The sequence below is a fragment of the Amblyraja radiata genome, chromosome 29, assembly GCF_010909765.2.
Source record: "Amblyraja radiata isolate CabotCenter1 chromosome 29, sAmbRad1.1.pri, whole genome shotgun sequence".
NCBI classification, from domain to species: Eukaryota; Metazoa; Chordata; class Chondrichthyes; order Rajiformes; family Rajidae; genus Amblyraja; species Amblyraja radiata.
Window position 1 is genome coordinate 24,373,358 of NC_045984.1, and position 17,214 is coordinate 24,390,571.

At 48.1% G+C, this 17,214-nt stretch overlaps 1 protein-coding gene across 5 annotated transcripts in view; it reads left to right on the plus strand.

Moving 5' to 3' along the window:
* Positions 1-8,946: 8,946 nt before the first annotated feature.
* Positions 8,947-17,214, plus strand: part of ap3d1 (adaptor related protein complex 3 subunit delta 1) — a 76,181-nt gene continuing 67,913 nt past the window's right edge. For 2 of the 5 annotated variants that reach the window (XM_033046919.1, XM_033046920.1), the window contains exon 1: positions 8,947-9,273. In XM_033046919.1, coding sequence (XP_032902810.1) covers positions 9,178-9,273 — 96 coding nt within the window. In that variant the 5' untranslated portion in view covers positions 8,947-9,177. Of the gene's footprint in view, positions 9,274-10,284; positions 10,369-17,214 lie in introns of all 5 variants that reach the window. The other 3 variants (XM_033046921.1, XM_033046923.1, XM_033046924.1) reach the window with 2 other exon arrangements.

Here is a 17,214-nt window from a genome sequence, read left to right on the forward strand (position 1 = left end):
TGAGGAGAGTTGGGCTGATGAGAGGGGAGTGGCAGGCAGGCAGGTGAGGAGAAGGAGGGACCGGTGGAAAAGTACTGGGAGGTTAAGTGGATGAGAATGAGGAGAGGGCAGACTGTGACAGAACCCCCCCTCAAGGGACGGCTCCTGACGTCCCAAAATAAAAACAAAAAACAATAAAGAAAATAAACCCAATCCCACGCAGAGTTGGGTGGGAGGAGGGGGACCGGAGGAGGGCTAATATTCGTCCGAGACATCCATGTCCGCATCCTCCTCCATAGCATCAGAGGAAAGCTCCGTCTCGTCGTCACTGGGCGCCTCAGACGGAAGAGGGGACAGAGTCTCAGGGGCGGCGACCCCTCTAGGAGTGGCGGACTTGGACGGCTGGTCGGGATGACGCCGGTGAAACTCCCTGATGAGGGAGGCGTCCAGGATGTGTCGAGCAGGAACCCAGGACCTCTCCTCTGGACCATAACCCTCCCAATCGGCCAGGTATTGGAGACCCCTCCCGCGACGGCGGGAGCGCAGGAGGCGGTGCACCGTAAAGGCGGGGCCTCCGTCGATGAGACGAGGAGGTGGAGGAGGAGGGACTGCGGGGACCAGGGAGCTCTCCCGGACTGGCTTTACTCTGGACACGTGGAACGTAGGATGGACCCGCATGGAACGAGGCAACTTGAGCCTCACGGCCGCTGGGTTGAAGACCTTCTGGATCTCAAAGGGACCGATGAACTTGGGTGCCAACTTCTTGGACTCCACCCTCAAGGGAAGGTCCCGGGTCGACAGCCACACCTCCTGGCCCGCGAGGTAGGTGGGGGCCTGGGTGCGGTGACGGTTGGCAGCCATGGCGTAACGGTCCACGGAGCGGAGAAGAGCCGCCCTGGCTTGGGTCCACGTCCTGTGGCAGCGACGAATGAAGGCCTGGACGGACGGGCAGGAAACCTCTTTCTCCAGCGCCGGGAACAGTGGAGGCTGGAACCCGTAGGCACACTGGAAAGGGGAGAGCCCAGTGGCCGAGCTTGTCAGGGTGTTGTGGGCGTACTCCACCCACAACAACTGCTGGGACCAGGAGGAGGGATGCTTGGACACCATACACCACAGTGCCGTCTCCATCTCCTGATTCTTCCTTTCAGTTTGGCCGTTGGACTGGGGATGAAATCCGGACGTCAGACTCACGGTGGCCCCCACAAGCGTGCAGAACTCCCTCCAGAACACAGAGGCAAACTGGGGTCCCCGGTCGGAGACCACATCGACGGGGAGACCATGGAGCCTGAAGACGTGGAGTAACATGAGCTCGGCAGTTTCCTTGGCTGACGGAAGCTTGGGCAGAGGCACGAAGTGAGCCATCTTGCTAAATCTATCGACCACGGTCAGGATGGTGGTGTGACCACTGAATGGGGGCAGGCCGGTAACGAAGTCCAGGGAGATGTGGGACCATGGTCGATGGGGTACAGGCAGTGGAAGCAGATGACCCGCAGGAGCTTGGTGTGAGACCTTGTGCTGGTTGCAAACGGGACAGGCGTTGACAAACTCCCGAGTGTCCTCCTCCAGCGATGCCCACCAGAATCTCCGTAGCACCATCTCCTTGGTCCGCTGAATGCCGGGATGACAGGTGAGTCGAGAGCTGTGGGCCCACTGAAGGACGTCGAACCGCAGGGCAGAAACCACAAACAGGCGATCAGGAGGGCATGCGCTGGGTCCCGGCTGGTTCTCCAAGGCCGCCTTGACCCTCTCCTCCACTTCCCAGGTGAGGGAGGCAACCCTGTGCGAGGACGGGAGGATGGTGTTGGGGCCAGAGGCAGGCTCCTCCTTCGCCAAGAACTGTCGAGAGAGGGCATCGGGCTTCACGTTGCGGGACCCAGGTCGGTAGGAGAGGGAGAAGTTGAAGCGGGTGAGGAAGAGAGACCAGCGGGCCTGACGAGAGTTGAGCCTCTTGGCTGACTGGAGGTATTCAAGGTTCTTGTGGTCAGTCCAAACCAAGAAAGGCTGCTCGGTTCCCTCCAGCCAGTGACGCCATTCCTCCAACGCCAACTTAACCGCCAACAGTTCTCGGTTGCCAATGTCATAATTCCTCTCAGCAGGGGTCAGGCGTCGGGAGAAGAAGGCGCATGGATGGAGCTTCTGGTCCCCGGCAGCCCGCTGGGACAGAACAGCTCCCACCCCCACGTCGGAGGCGTCCACCTCCACCACGAACTGACTCTCTGAGTCCGGAACTTGCAGGATGGGGGCCGATGTAAACCGTGTCTTGAGTGTCTGAAAAGCTTCGTCGGACGCGGCAGACCACCGGAACGGAACCTTGGAGGAGGTGAGTGCCGTGAGGGGTGCGGCCACAGTACTGTAGCCACGGATGAACCGTCAGTGAAAATTGGCGAACCCCAGGAACCTTTGGAGCTGCTTGCGGGAGTCAGGAACAGGCCAGGTGGTGACAGCAGAGACCTTTGCGGGGTCCATCTTGATGTTCCCTTGGCCAACGATGTATCCTAGGTAGAACTGCCTGGACGTGGTGTACGTTTTCCTCCTTGGTCCGTGAAAAGATGAGGATGTCATCAATATAGACGAACACGTACTTGTTCAACATGTCTCTGAGAACGTCATTGACCAAAGCCTGGAAGATGGCCGGGGCGTTGGTGAGGCCAAAGGGCATCACCAGGTATTCATAATGTCCCATGGGAGTGTTGAAGGCGGTCTTCCACTCATCTCCCTCTTTGATGCGGACCAAGTGGTAGGCGTTGCGTAGATCCAACTTCGAAAAGATGGTGGCCCCCTCCAGGAGCTCGAAAGCAGAGGAGATGAGTGGGAGAGGGTAGCGATTCTTCACCGTGATGCCGTTGAGCCCCCGGTAATCTATGCAGGGACGCAGAGATTTGTCCTTCTTCTCCACGAAGAAGAACCCAGCCCCAGCAGGAGACGAGGAGGGACGGATGAGACCAGCAGCCAAGGAGTCGTTTATGTATTTCTCCATGGCGCCTCTCTCAGGGGCAGACAGGGAGTAAAGGCGACCCCTAGGAGGAGCGGAACCAGGCAGGAGGTCTATGGCGCAGTCATAGGGCCGATGAGGAGGAAGGGAGGTGGCCCTAGACTTGCTAAAAACCTCCCCAAAGTCATGGTACTCGGCTGGGACCCCCGTCAGATCTGGAGCAGAACTGGAGCAGGTGGCCGGTTGAGGAGCTGAGGCTTGCTTCAGGCACACTTGGTGGCAGGAAGGGCTCCAACCCAAGATGACCTCCATCCTCCAGTCGATGTTGAGGTTGTGTTGCCGAAGCCAGGGGTAACCCAGGATGAGGGGAAGACGGGGAGACTGCAGGATGTGGAACTGGATGGTCTCATGGCGATTACCAGACAGGAGCATGCGCACTGGGACCGTCTGGTGAGAAACCGTCCCCAGAAGATGGCCGTCGAGGGCGTTGGCGGGAACAGGTTCAGGCAGGGGAACACAACTGATGCCTAGCTGGCGGGCTAGTTCCTTGTCCATAAGATTAATGTCACAACCAGAGTCTATGAAGGTGGCGAGGGTGTGAGAACCATCAGACAACAGCAGACGGGCATGACAAAGAGGGCGTCGGGCAGAGGAAAGTTCAGAGGTTCGACTCACCAGTAATTCCTCCGCTACTGGTGAGTCTGGCCTTTTACTGGACACTTGGAGATGTAATGACCCGCCAGGCCACAGTAGAGACAGAGGTTCCCCCGACGCCGACGTTCCTGTTCCTTGGGAGTGAGCCTGGTGCGACCCAACTGCATGGGTTCGGGTTGCCTCGACGGTTGCCCCGACGAGGGTAGTCCAGTCTCCGGAGGAAAACGATGTTGGGTGGATAGCTGGCGGTCCGCCTGTCCCTGTCGCCTCTCCCGACGTCTCGCCAGGATGCGTCGGTCCAGACGGGTCGTTAGCTCGATAAGCCCATCCAGAGAAGAAGGAAGGTCGTGGGACACCAACTCATCCTTGATATAGTCATTCAAGCCCAGCAAGAAAGCGTCACACTGGGCCGGGGTGTTCCAATCACTCTGACGGGCCCTGGTGCGAAAGTCGATGGCGAAGTCAGCGACGCTCTGGTTCCCCTGGCTCAACCCCAGCAGACCTCCCGCAGCGTCCGGACCCATCGAAACCTCACCGAACACCTTGCGAAGCTCCGCGGCGAAGGCCTGGAAAGAGGAGCAAGCTGGCATGCGTCGCTCCCATTCAGCCGTTCCCCACAGCCGAGCTCTGCCAGTCGATTAATGGTAAACGCCACTCTCGCCGCTTCCTGGGCGAAGGTGTAGGGCTGTAGGGCGAAGAGAATGGAACAGTTCGTGATGAATGGGTTGCAACCCTCCGGGTCTCCAGCGTAGCACTCCGGGGTTCCCACCCGGGGCTCAGGTGATGGTCTTGGCGGACTGGGAGCTGGTGCTGTCGGAGCCGGAGGTGAAGCATGGGGTGTAGCCTGGGCGAGGGTGGTCGTCAGCTGTTGGACCTGGGTGGCTAGTGCAACCAATGCTTGCTCCTGGTTTGACACAGCCTGTCGAACCTCGGAGTTGGAGGCAGTGAGCATAGCTTCGTGCTGCAGGAGCATGTGCTCAATCCTCTCGAAGCGGTTTGACGGAGATGTTGTGTGCGCTGAGTCCATTGTTGGCCAGATTGTACTGTAACGGGTATAGCTTGGACCCATTAGCAGCACAGAATCAGGCAGGTATAGTTGGTAAAGAACTTTATTACGATACTGTAACACAGAGTGGTAACACAGGAATGGGTACACCGTACTCACAGAGGCTCAGGATTGAGCGAGGGTTCCGAAGAGGGGCAGGCAGGAGACGTAGTCGGGGTAGCGGAAGGTCCGGTCACCAGGAGATCCAACACACGATGCAAACAAACCAGCGAGGGACAGACGAAAGGAGAGTCGAAGCCAGGCAGGAAGTCGGGAAATCGCTGGAGAGTCTTGCATGAATGCTGAGAACAATCTGGTATTGTGTGAACGGTGAGGAGAGTCTATATACCGGGTTAATTGGTGATCAGAGGCAACTGAGTGCAACAGGTGAGGAGAGTTGGGCTGATGAGAGGGGAGTGGCAGGCGAGGAGAAGGAGGGACCGGTGGAAAAGTACTGGGAGGTGAAGTGGATGAGAATGAGGAGAGGGCAGACTGTGACAATTGCTTCTGTTCCAAACTCTACTAGTATGTGTGAATACTGATACAAACATGTTGAAGCAGAAAATGCCGAAGCTGTGTAAATACTTCACCATTCAGGCAGCAGAAGACCAATCCTTAACCATTTAGAACTCAATTATACCAACCAGCCAAATGGTATCCAATATGTTCATCAAATACAGACGAGCATTGTTAGCTGTCATTTACAGAGAACAATGATAGCTTTGTTTTGAAGCATGATTTTTAATTTAAAGTGAAATGTTATTATCTATGGAATTCTGGTATGTTTCCTGTCTCTTCTGTTGCACTAGAAGCCTCAAGTGGGAACTAATGTTAATCTGCATTATAATGCGTCCAAATACATAAAATCTGAACATTTCTGAGACAGGTGAATGGTTTGTCAAAACAAAATTATATTATAACCTAAAGCAAGTAGAATATTGTAAAATCCCACACTATCTTAAAATTCATTGTGAAGCTTAGGTTTATTATTGTCACGTGTACAGTGGTAAGCTTTGCTTTGCATGCTACATCATTAGATCAGGTCATTCTTTACATAAATACAATCAAGTCAAATTCAAGTACAAAGGTGGCACAAAGGGGAAGATACAGAATGCAGAATATAGTTCTCAGCATTGTAACACGTCAGTTCCACATCAGTCTGAAGAAGGGTCTCGACCCGAAACGTCTCCCATTCCTTCGCTCCATAGATGCTGCCTCATCCGCTGAGTTTCTCCAGTATTTTTGTCTAACTTCGATTGTTCCAGCATCTGCAGTTCCTTCTTAAACAGTTCCATAGACAAAGTACAATGTCTGCATTAAGGTAGAGGTGCATCGGACATTATCCTAGCTTATGGAAAGATCATTCAGAAGCCTGATAACAGAAGGGAATAAACTGTTCCTGAGTTTGGTGGTGTTTTTAAGCTTCTGTACCTTCTGCTGGACGGGAGCAGGGAGAAGGAGTAATGATAGGTTTGGGTCAAGTCTTTGAATAATGTATGCTGCTTTTCCACACTAGCGAAAAGTGTGGATGGAGTCAATGGTGGGGAGTCTGGTCTGTGTGATTGACTGAGCTACATCTACAACTCTCTGCAATTTTTGCTATCTTGGGCAGGACCGTTCCTAAAGTTGTGGTGCGACCCAACTGTATGCTTTCTAGAGCGCAATAGCAGAAGTTTGTAAGAGTCAATTGAGGCATGGTAAATTTCCTTAGTCTCCATAAGAAGTAGAAGCCTTGGTGTGCCTTCTGCTTATATTCTTCACATAACAGCAGCAATATCCATCATTCCCCAGAGCACATCCATTAGAGAGCAATTATCTCAATTGACATGTTTCTTCAGATTCATGGGTACATTTGATGTGCAGCCAACACTCAATGATACAAACCAATAAGTTATCAGTGTTAGCCATGTTGTGGGATGGATGATATTCACAGGTCTGTGAAGGAAGGAACTGCAGATGGTGGTTTAAACCGAAGATAGACACAAAAATCTGGAGTAACTCAGTTGGGTCAGGCAGCATCTCTGGAGACAAGGAAGAGATGACATTTTGGGTCTGAAGAAGAGTCTCGATCCGAAATGTCTCGACCCGGAGCGCAGGAGGATGAGGGGTGATTTTATAGACGTGTATAAAATCATGAGAGGAATAGATCAGGTAGATGCACAGAGTCTCTTGCCAGGAGTAGGGGAATTGAGCATCAGAGGACATAGGTTCAAGGTGAAGGGGAAAAGATTCAATAGGAATCTGAGGGGTAACTTTTTCACACAAAGGGTGGTGGGTATATGGAACAAGCTGCCAGATGAGGTAGTTGAGACTGGGACTATCGCACGTTTAAGAAACAGTTAGGTACATGGATAGGACTGATTTGGAGGGATATGTAGCAAGAGCAGGCAGGTGAGACTAATGTAGCTGCCTGCTTCCACACAGTATCACTCTATGACTCAGATGTCCCTATGTGAGTGAGTGAACCTCAGACAATGTCCCTATGTGAATGAGCGTGAGAGTCAGGGGAGATGTCCATGTGTGAGAGCCACAGTTGACTGTGTGAGTGAAAGAACCAGAACGATCCCTGTGTGTATATGTGAACCACAGAGGTCCCTATATGTAAAAGAGTGAGTGAATCCGAGATGTCCATGTGTGAGTGATGTCATTGAGAGAGTGAGAGAATCAGAGATGTCTGTAAGTGAAAGTAGGAGAGGGAGCCAGGGATGTCCCTGTCTGTGTGAGAGAAGTCCCTGTGTGAGTGGGTCAAAGATATTCCTGTAAGTGTGAGAGTAGGTGAGCCCAAGATGTCCCTCTGTGTGTGAGTGAGCGAGCGAGCGAGCCAGAGTAGATGTCCGTGTGAGTAAGCCAGAGTTGTCCATGTGCGTATGTTCAAGTTCAAGTGAGTTTATTGTCATGTGTCCCTGTATAGGAAAATGAAATTCTTGCTTTGCATCAGCACACAGAACATAGTAGGCATTTACTACAAAACAGATAAGTGTGTCCATATACCATGATATAAATATACACACATGACTAAATAAACTGATAAAGTGCAAATAACAGAAAATGGGTTATTAATAATCAGAGTTTTGTCCGAGCCAGGTTTAATAGCCTGATAGCTGTGGGGAAGTAGGTATTCCTGAACCTGGTTGTTGCAGTCTTCAGGCACCTGTACCTTCTACCTGAAGGTAGCAGGGAGATGAGTGTGTGGCCAGGATGGTGTGGGTCTTTGATGATACTGCCAGCCTTTTTGAGGCAGCGACTGCGATAAATCCCCTAGATGGAAGGAAGGTCAGAGCCGATGATGGACTGGGCAGTGTTTACTACTTTTTGTAGTCTTTTCCTCTCCAGGGCGCTCAAATTGCCAAACCAAGCCACGATGCAACCGGTCAGCATGCTCTCTACTGTGCACCTGTAGAAGTTAGAGAGAGTCTTCCTTGACAAACCGACTCTCCGTAATCATCTCAGGAACTAGAGGCGCTGATGAGCTTTCTTGATAATTGAATTAGTGTTCTCGGACCAGGAAAGATCATCAGAGATGTGCACGCCCAGGAATTTGAAGCTCTTGACCCTTTCAACCATCGACCCGTTGATGTGAGAGAGAACCACAGATGTCCCTGTATGTGAAAGTTGGTTGTTGCTGTGTGAGTGAGAGAGACGCAATTGTCCCTGTGTGTGAGAGTGAACCAGAGTTGTCTCTGTGTAAAAGAAAAGTTGGCCCTCTCGTGTGAGTGAGAGAATCAGAGTTGTCCCTGTGTGCGCGAGGGAACCAGAGTTGTCTGTGTGTGTGTGTGAGAGGGAGAGAGGCAGATTGTCTGTTTGTGTGTAAGAGAGAACCAGAGTCGTCTGTGAGAGAGTGTGTGTGTGAGAGAACCAGAGTTGTCTGTGAGAGAGTGTGTGTATGAGAGGGAGAGAACCAGAGTTGTCTGTGAGAGAGTGTGTGTATGAGAGAGAGAGAGAACCAGAGTTGTCTGTGAGAGAGTGTGTGTATGAGAGAGAGAGAACCAGAGTTGTCTATGAGAGAGTGTGTGTATGAGAGAGAGAACCAGAGTTGTCTGTGTTTGTCTGTGAGAGAGTGAGAGAAAAGGAAAGAACCAGTTTGTCTGTGTGTGTGTGAGAGGGAACCAGAGTTGTCTCTCTGTGTCTAAGAGTTGTCCCTGTGTGTGTGTGTATGAGAGAGAACCAGAATTGTCCCTGTTTGCGTGTGAAGGAACCAAAGAGTTGTCTCTCCGTGTCTAAGAGTTGTCCCTCTGTATGTATGTGTGTGTGAATGGATGAGACAGAGAAGCAGAACTGTCCTTGTGTATGAGAGGGATAGAGAGCCAGGCCTCCCTCCCTCCCCGTCATCCCGTCCCGCAGTCGGTCACCTGACTCCAGCCGGGCCGCCGCCATTTTCTCTCGCTCTGTGCTGCGAAGGTAATCGCGGCTCCGGCAAAGCAGCGGCCGCCCGCCCGCCTTCTTCCTTCCTTCCTTCCTTCCTTCCCTCCCTCTCTCGGCGCACCAGGACCACGGGCATGGTGTGATCAGCAGCGGGAGCCGGATCTGCAGCAAGGCGGTTGGGGGGAGGAAAGGGGAAGGCGCGAGGATGGCGCTGAAGATCGTGAAAGGCAGCATCGACCGAATGTTTGACAAGAACCTGCAGGACCTAGTACGTGGCATCAGGAACCACAAGGATGACGAGGTGAGTGAGTGAGTGAGTGGATGAGTGTCCGCCTTCCACCCCGCCACGTCCGCCCGCTCGCTCAGCGATGGCAAACCAAGCGCAGGCCCGGCGGTGACAGCAGGCCCCGCTCCCTCACGGTCCCCCCTCCCTCAGGAGCCCAGCTCCCTCATAGTCCGGACCCCTGGGCGCCGCTCCCTCACGCCCCCTTCTCCCTCCTCAGGGGCCCCGGGGCGCCGCTCCCTCACAGTCCGGACCCCAGAGCGCCGCTCCCTCACGCCCTCTCCCCCTCCTCAGGGGCCCCGGGGCGCCGCTCCCTCACAGTCCGGATCCCTGGGCGCCGCGCCCTCACGCCACCCAGATTTCTCCCCCGCGGAACCCTACCCGGGAGCTGTTCCACTCGGGGCCCCGGACACCTGGGTGACGCTCCCTCATCTAATGGGACCCGGGACCCTCCCTCGGCGCAGTTCCCTCGGCCCCCGGTCTCCTTGTCCCTTCCTCCTTCCCCATGTTGGGCTCTTTCCCTCTCTCTCTCCGGCCTCTACCTCTACCACTGCTGCTGCCGCGGTTCTCCTCAACCCACAACTAGGCATTTAAGCGGGTCACAAAAAAAAAAGCTGGAGAAACTCAGCGGGTGCAGCAGCATCTATGGAGCGAAGGAAATAAGCGGGTCACCTCGTTTGTTAGACATTCCTCTCCCCTCCCCACTGACAGCTCGGGGTCCGCCAGTGTATTTTGGGCCGTCAGCTGATGCTTTTGCTGACACTGGCATCTGGTAACCCGATAGTTGGGAGACTTGTCTTCAATTTTTGCGCTCGCCTCGCCAGCCAGCGACATAAAAGCGTGCTTTATTGCAGTTAGCAAAACAGGACAGTTTTCACTTTTCGTTTTTGGCATTTCAATTTAGTATTCCATTAAGTCTGCAGGCGAAATAGTAAAATGAGTAAAAATGGAAAGTGGTAACAAACGCTGTATTAAAAAAACCCATTTGGCATGGTTATAAAATGTATGCTTTCACATATCCTTCGTTAGATATGGGACACATTTTCACAAGTGATATTGAATGAATAGGCATATGTATATTGCAAGGATTGGAGGGATGTGATTCATGTGCAGGTAGATGAGATTAGTTTATCTTGGCATCATGTTTGGTACATAAATTATGAGCCGAAGGGCTTGTTTCGGTGCTGTTCCATTCTATATGTTATGAGTGTTTCATTTAACCCTTAGTCTATATTTGAAGCTCTTTGAACAATGTTTCATCTGCCAGTCAAATTAATCTTTCTGCCTACTTAATACTGCCTGGGTAGCCTTTATTTGCTTAAGAACTTGAGAGACCTTCCTAACAACTAAACAACGCAAGTTCAGTGAAGTTGATCTAGCCCAGCACAGCTCTACTTATCTGGTTGATCAGCTACCTTGTGCTCAGTCTACCGTTCAAGTTCATATTTCACTCTTAGGATCAGATGTTATGTTAATATTCATGATTTAAAATCTTTGTGGCACCTTTGGGGGAAAATGCATTGGAAAATTTGCTAGACAGGCAATGGCTAGAATTGAAAATAATGCATAATATTGAACCCCCGCCCCCCAAATCCAAAAGGAAATGGGTGAGGAAAAATTAAAGATAGCAGTCAATCGAAGAACAAGGCTTTTAGAAAGTTGCCAGTATTAGCAGCAATCCTCTGTTGGTAGCAATTTAGAACTCAGCAAAGGAGAACGAATGAATTGATTTTTTTCTTTTATAAAAAGACACGATTGGTAAAAACATAAAAAGGCAGATTAAGAATTTCTATATCTATGTAAAAAGGAAAAGGCTAGCAAGGGGAAACATTGGCCTCTTACCCTTAGAATGGAAATTTTAATGAGGAATAGGAAATTTTTAATGAGGTGGAGGTATGTAAAATAACTTTTTGGAGGTCTTGATGGAGGGATGAAATCTGTCAAATATTTAGAACCAATAGTTATTTAAGAATGAGGAACTGAAGTAAATAGTTGAGAAAGAATAGTTGTAGAGCAATTAGTGAGCTTGAAATCCAATGAAGTATGTCTCATGGTGAGAAAGTTGTGAAAGAGGAGATTATAGAAACGTTAAACCTTTTACAATACAATACAATTTTATTGTCATTTGAGCCTCAGTGAGGCTCAAACGAAATTCTGTTTCCACAGCCATACAAACAAAGACAATTCCTAGACATACACACAATTTAGTTCACACAAACATGTGTGAAGGCAAAGTCTTTTCTCTCCCCTGTTGTCCATGTCTCTCCCGATGTCGAAGCCCCAGGCGGGCGATGATAAGTCCCACGGCCATTTTAGGCCGTGCCGGGCGATTTACGGCCCCGCTCCCGGTCTAGAAGTCTCGAAGTTGGAGTTCCCGGCGGGCGCTGGAATGTCCCACGGCCATGAAGCCGTGCCGGGCGATGTATGACCCCGCTCCAGGTCGTTCCAACCCCGCGACACGGGCTGGAGAAGTCGCGTTGCGGGAGCTCCAGGAAGCGGTCTCTCTCTCCCCACGGACCCGTGAGCTCCCGATGTCCCAGTCCACCGGACCTGCGGCTGCGTTGCTGGAGATTCCGAGCCCCAGGAGTCGAGTCGCAGCAGCGAGTCACCACTGCTCCCCACACTCCAAGGCCGGCCAGCCCCACGATGGTGAGTAGTCCGCAGCTCCGCAGTCTCCCGAGCCCCCGGGTCGTTCAGGTTGGAGGCCGCTCCACGGTGCTAGGCCCCAACGACAACGGAGACCCGACAGGGAAAAGGTCGGGTCTCCCAGACAGGGAAGAGATTTAAAACAGTTTCCCCCTGCCCCCCCCCCCGCCCCCCACATATACACATTTAAAACCAGTATTAAAAAACACCAAACACTACATTTAACTAGACAAAAAATAAAAAAAAGACAGACAGGCTGTCGGGGCCGCTGCAACGGGTGAGTCGCGCCGCAAGTTTTAACATATTTGATTCTAATTTTTCAAAAATGTTTATATCCTGAAATTGCTTTAGTCAATTCGAGGATAACAAATGTGACCTCACTAATTCAGAAAGATGGAAGAGTGAAAACCGAGATTTACCAATGGGTTAGGCTAACGCATTGGGGGAAATGTTGAAATCTAAAAGGTATTTGTGGAAAAGCATTGAAGAATTAAATAGAATTTGCATGAATTTATGGAAGGAACATCATATTTGATTAACTGCTGGAGCTAATTTGAAGATCATGAGAGTTAAAAGTGTATCATTGTCATATGTCTCTAAACAGAACAATGAAATTCTTACTTGTAGCAGCACAACAGGTATGTAAATATAATACCTAATAGATAACTTAAGAAATTCGATAAATTAATAAAAGCAATATAGTTCAAAAGCAAAGCTCAAAGTTCTTAATGCAATCACTTCATAGTTCAGAGTTTAGTTGGAGTTCATAGTGTTCAATAGCCTGACGGTTGCTGGCGAGGAAGCTGTTTCTGAACCTGGAAGTTACAGTTTTCACGCTACTGTAATTGGTGGAAAAGATGAGGGGGAACAAGTGGATGGCGATGTATTTGGATTCTAGAAGACTTTCAATACGTTCTTGTGTAGGAGGTTGGAGCACATGGAATTGGGGTTAATATACAGACATGGATTGACAATTGTTTATTGGACTGTAAGCAAAGAATGCTAATAAATGGATTATTCCCACGTTGGCGGGATCTACCAGTCGGGTACTGCGGGAATCACTGTTTGGGTTCCAGCTATTAACACATTTGGCTGTTGGGACCAAATATTTGCATCTCAAGGTTTGTAAATGATATTAACCAAGATAGGATTATATGTTAGAAGAATGATGTAAAGAGGCTTTAGAGGATACGGAAATGCTGACTGAGTGGGCGAGAACATGACAAATGGAATCTAATGCGCAGAAATGTGAGGACATCCACTTTGGTCTTCAAAATAGAAAGTGTTTTATAATTGGAGTTGTAGGCAGTGTTGCTGCTCAGTGGAACCTGGGTGTCCTTGTTTGCAAATTGCTGAAGGACAAGGTCCAGGTACAATAGATGATTAGGAAGGTAAATGGCATGTTAGTCTTTATTATAAGAATATTTGAATACAGAAGTATTACATTTGTATAGAGCAGTGATGAAACAGCACCAAGATTTGTGATTTCTGGATATTTGGGGAAATAAAAGGATATGGGGATGGTGCAGGAGAACGTGTTAAGTTGGAAGGTTTGCTGTGATCTTGTTGCATGGGAAAACTGACTTGAGGGCTGGATGTCCTGTTCCTGACATGTCTGTTATCTTTGTCATTTTCCAAGCCTGCATGTCAATTAAAGTTGTAACAAATCTTGGGTATCTTGCAAGTTACCAAGTTGGCAAATAATGGGAATTTATTTTGGGAGCTAGTGATTTCTGAATTTAATTAAGTTGTAAAAGATTGAAAGCCCTGTCCCACGGTACGAGTTCATTACAAGAGCTCTCCCGAGTTTAAAAAAAATCAAACTCGTGGTAAGCACGGAGAATGAATGTAGCGGGTACGTCGGAGCTCCGGGACGTATCTTAGTGCTAACGGCAGGTACTCGGGAAAACTCGCTAACGGCAGGTAAGCACGGGAAGACTCGTGAAGATTTTTCAACATGATGAAAAATGTCCACGAGAGCCCCGAGTATCGACGAGTGGCCACTACCGTAAATCTCCGAGTTCGAATCAGGACAAACTTTGGAGAACTCTTGGAATGAACTCGTACCGTGGGACAGGGCTTTGATGAATACCAAAATGAAAGTGTACTTTTGGCAATACAGTTAATAGATTGGGCAGTGAAAATGGGATGGTTTGTGGAAAAGGAGGAGAGAAATAAAAATCAGCCTCTGATCTGTTGGATGTTTGTTATTTTAAGAGAGAACATTTTTTCAGAGTGTATTGAAATATTTTACTTCAATGAAAATAATGTAACAGTCGAGTTTAACTTAAAACTGAATTTGCAACAATTAATTTCCAGTAAAACTGAGTGAAAGGATTATCCAATTAAACCCTTTGAACTTCAGATTTTAAAGTGAAAGTGATGGACTGCTGAATTTAGAGTTTATGCATTTTCTGAAGCTCCATACATCCACTTGAACAAAAACTGGTAATTCTTCCATGTCCTGCATGGATATTTATGAGAAATTAATAGCATATCTGAGGCAGATATTGGAGAAAGTGTGAATAAATGAGTTTTGGATCGTTGTTGGAATACAGTAGTTCAAACTCGAGTCTGCATTAAACTTATACCACAATGGTTTTATGCAACCAAATAAATACTTGGATACCATTGATCGAGTTTGAGCTTGCCATACTAGAATTTGCACTGCATTGAAAACAATTTCAATTTATTTGACATTTTGATTCAATGCTTGCTGCGGACATTATTAAGGAGACTGTTCCAGGGGTGTTGTTACTCTATTACTTCCACCTTATTGCATATGTGCTGCTGGGTAAATTGGCAGTCAGACTCAAATGAATTTTTAACCCTGAGGAATCCATTGTATTGTACGGTGAACCGTTAATGTCCGATCTCCTCAGGTTGGAGACAGCGCTGTATAACATAATTTGTCTCTACATGTTACTGATTATGTTATCTCACCTCAGAAGAGCCATAACACAAATGTCCACCTTCTGTTGTTACAGTATAAAATCATATTGACTTAAAGTTGCACCCGAAAAACAAGTCAACCTCAATACTGCGTGTCTGGATTCAAAAGTAGGCTTAATTTCCTTCCTGAAGTGTACTGCTCTGCTCGTTTCACAATCGCCATTACCGATATCTGCTTTGTAATCCAAGTTTCTATTTATTTAAACAATTGCATTCATCCGTTGCTAAAGTGGGACTAAATTCTGAATTTCCAGGCCATTAGTCTAGTTCTCTATTACTGGTGCAATAGCATAAAAGCGCTACTGCACTTTTCCTTCATTCTTCTGAACTGACGCTGATCTGAAACCAATTTTAACTTTGGTTACATTTTAATTTTGAAAAGCATGATCAGTATCCATGTTGAGCTTTTAAATTAATTAAAGATAAATGCCTAAAATTATGCATTTCACATATGAACGTTTTGTCCTGTTGTTTCATTGGGACTGTTGCTTCAGTACTTTTAAAACATTGGGTAGTTTGTAATTTCCTCGATTCATCTTCTGCTGCTAATGTACTTGGGCCTTGCTTCAGCATGGCAGTGTAACCTCTCAAAAACCATATTCTGCTTTCTGCAGCCTGGTATTCTAGTACTTGAGGAAGTAAAACCTGGAAGCAGAACTGAAATAAATGGTATTTTTAAAAAACTGCCCATGCTGGAAGTCCAAAATATATTGGAAATATTCTAGTTATCAGAATTAAGATCAATTAGAATCAATATACATTTCTTAATTTCTGTTGAAAACTGCTTTTCTAGAATTACAGGTTGCTTGTGTATTACAGCCTGTTAGGAAAGGGGCAGGTAGATCAGAATCATACAGAAAAAATACAGGAACGTGGTGAGTGTATTGCACGTGATGTTGCACGAGTTTATTGCACGACAAATTTGTCAATCCTTCTGGCAATTTTTCACATCTCTAACTCACTAGCACTTTACTTCAATCATCCATGTCCATCAACTCCCAGGCTACCTTTCCTCTCAGCAGATTCAGTGTGATAATCAAAAGCAGGCAAAATACTGACCGTGACATTTTTCTTTGTGGACATTTTCCATTTCTATATAATTTTCCTGGCTTCCAACTGATCTGAATTTAAGATTGCCTTCTTTGTATTTAAATCCACTCAGTCATATTTGTCAAATGCTCCATTTCAGTGTGTAATACAAACCCATAGTACAATTTTTTGTTTCTCTTATGTTGCCAGACACTTGGTCACCCTGCTATAGGCAGGAGATTGTTAAGCTGGAAAGAGTGCAGAGAAAATTTACGAGGATGTTGCCAGGACTTGAGGGCCTGAATTGTAGGGAGAGATTGAGCAGCCTTGGACTTTATTTGTTTAAGAAGGAACTGAAGATGCTGGAAAATCGAAGGTAGACAAAAGTGCTGGAGAAACTCAGCGGGTGCGGCAGCATCTATGGAGCGGAAATGGGCAACGTTTCGGGCCAAAACTCTTCTATGATTTTATTTGTTGGAGCACAGGTATTGGGCCGAGCATCAGAAATGTGTCTAGAACCCAATTTTCGTGACCCACCTCTCTGAACTATATGAAATTTTCCACAGGTTTTTTGAATGACTGCTGCAGAGGTCCGGCTCCTGAACCAGCCTTGGATTGAATAAGACTGCTGCAGTGGTCCGGCTCCTGAACCAGTGTTGCATTGTTTGAGTATCTGTAGTTTGTGTGTGTCTGTGTATACCTGTCAAACGTGGATGTGTGTGTGTGTGGATGTCTGTGCGTGGATGGATGTATGTGTAAGTGCGGATGGATGTGTGTGTGGAGGTATATATGTGTGTGTGTGTGTGGATGGATGTGTGCGTGCGGATGTGTGTGCGGCTGTATGTGCGGATATGTGTGTGCATGCATGTATGTGTGCATACGCATGGATGTGTGTGTATGCATGGATGTGTGTGTATGCATGTGTGGATGGGTGGGTGGACTGTCGCACTGTCATTCACCAGCACGCCATTATCATAAGTAATTCATTCATTGTTTAAATAATTTGACCAAATAAACAGTGAAACGATCGACATTAAAATAAAACTTTATATAATCAGATACTACAGCAACCTTTAAACTCGGTAAGTGATCGCAGGTAGCTCTGAGATTAGATGTTAAAGAAGACTTATTAGACTTCAACAAGCTGGCATTAGTGACAAATTTTAAACAAATATTTGGACAGATAAATGGATAGTAACAGTTTAGAGGGATATGGGCCAAATGCAGGCAAGTGGGACTATTGCAAATGGGGCATCTTGATCGGCATGGGCAAGTTGGGCTGAATGCCTTGTTTCCGTGCTGTATAACTCTATCCCAGTCAAGAAGTCTATT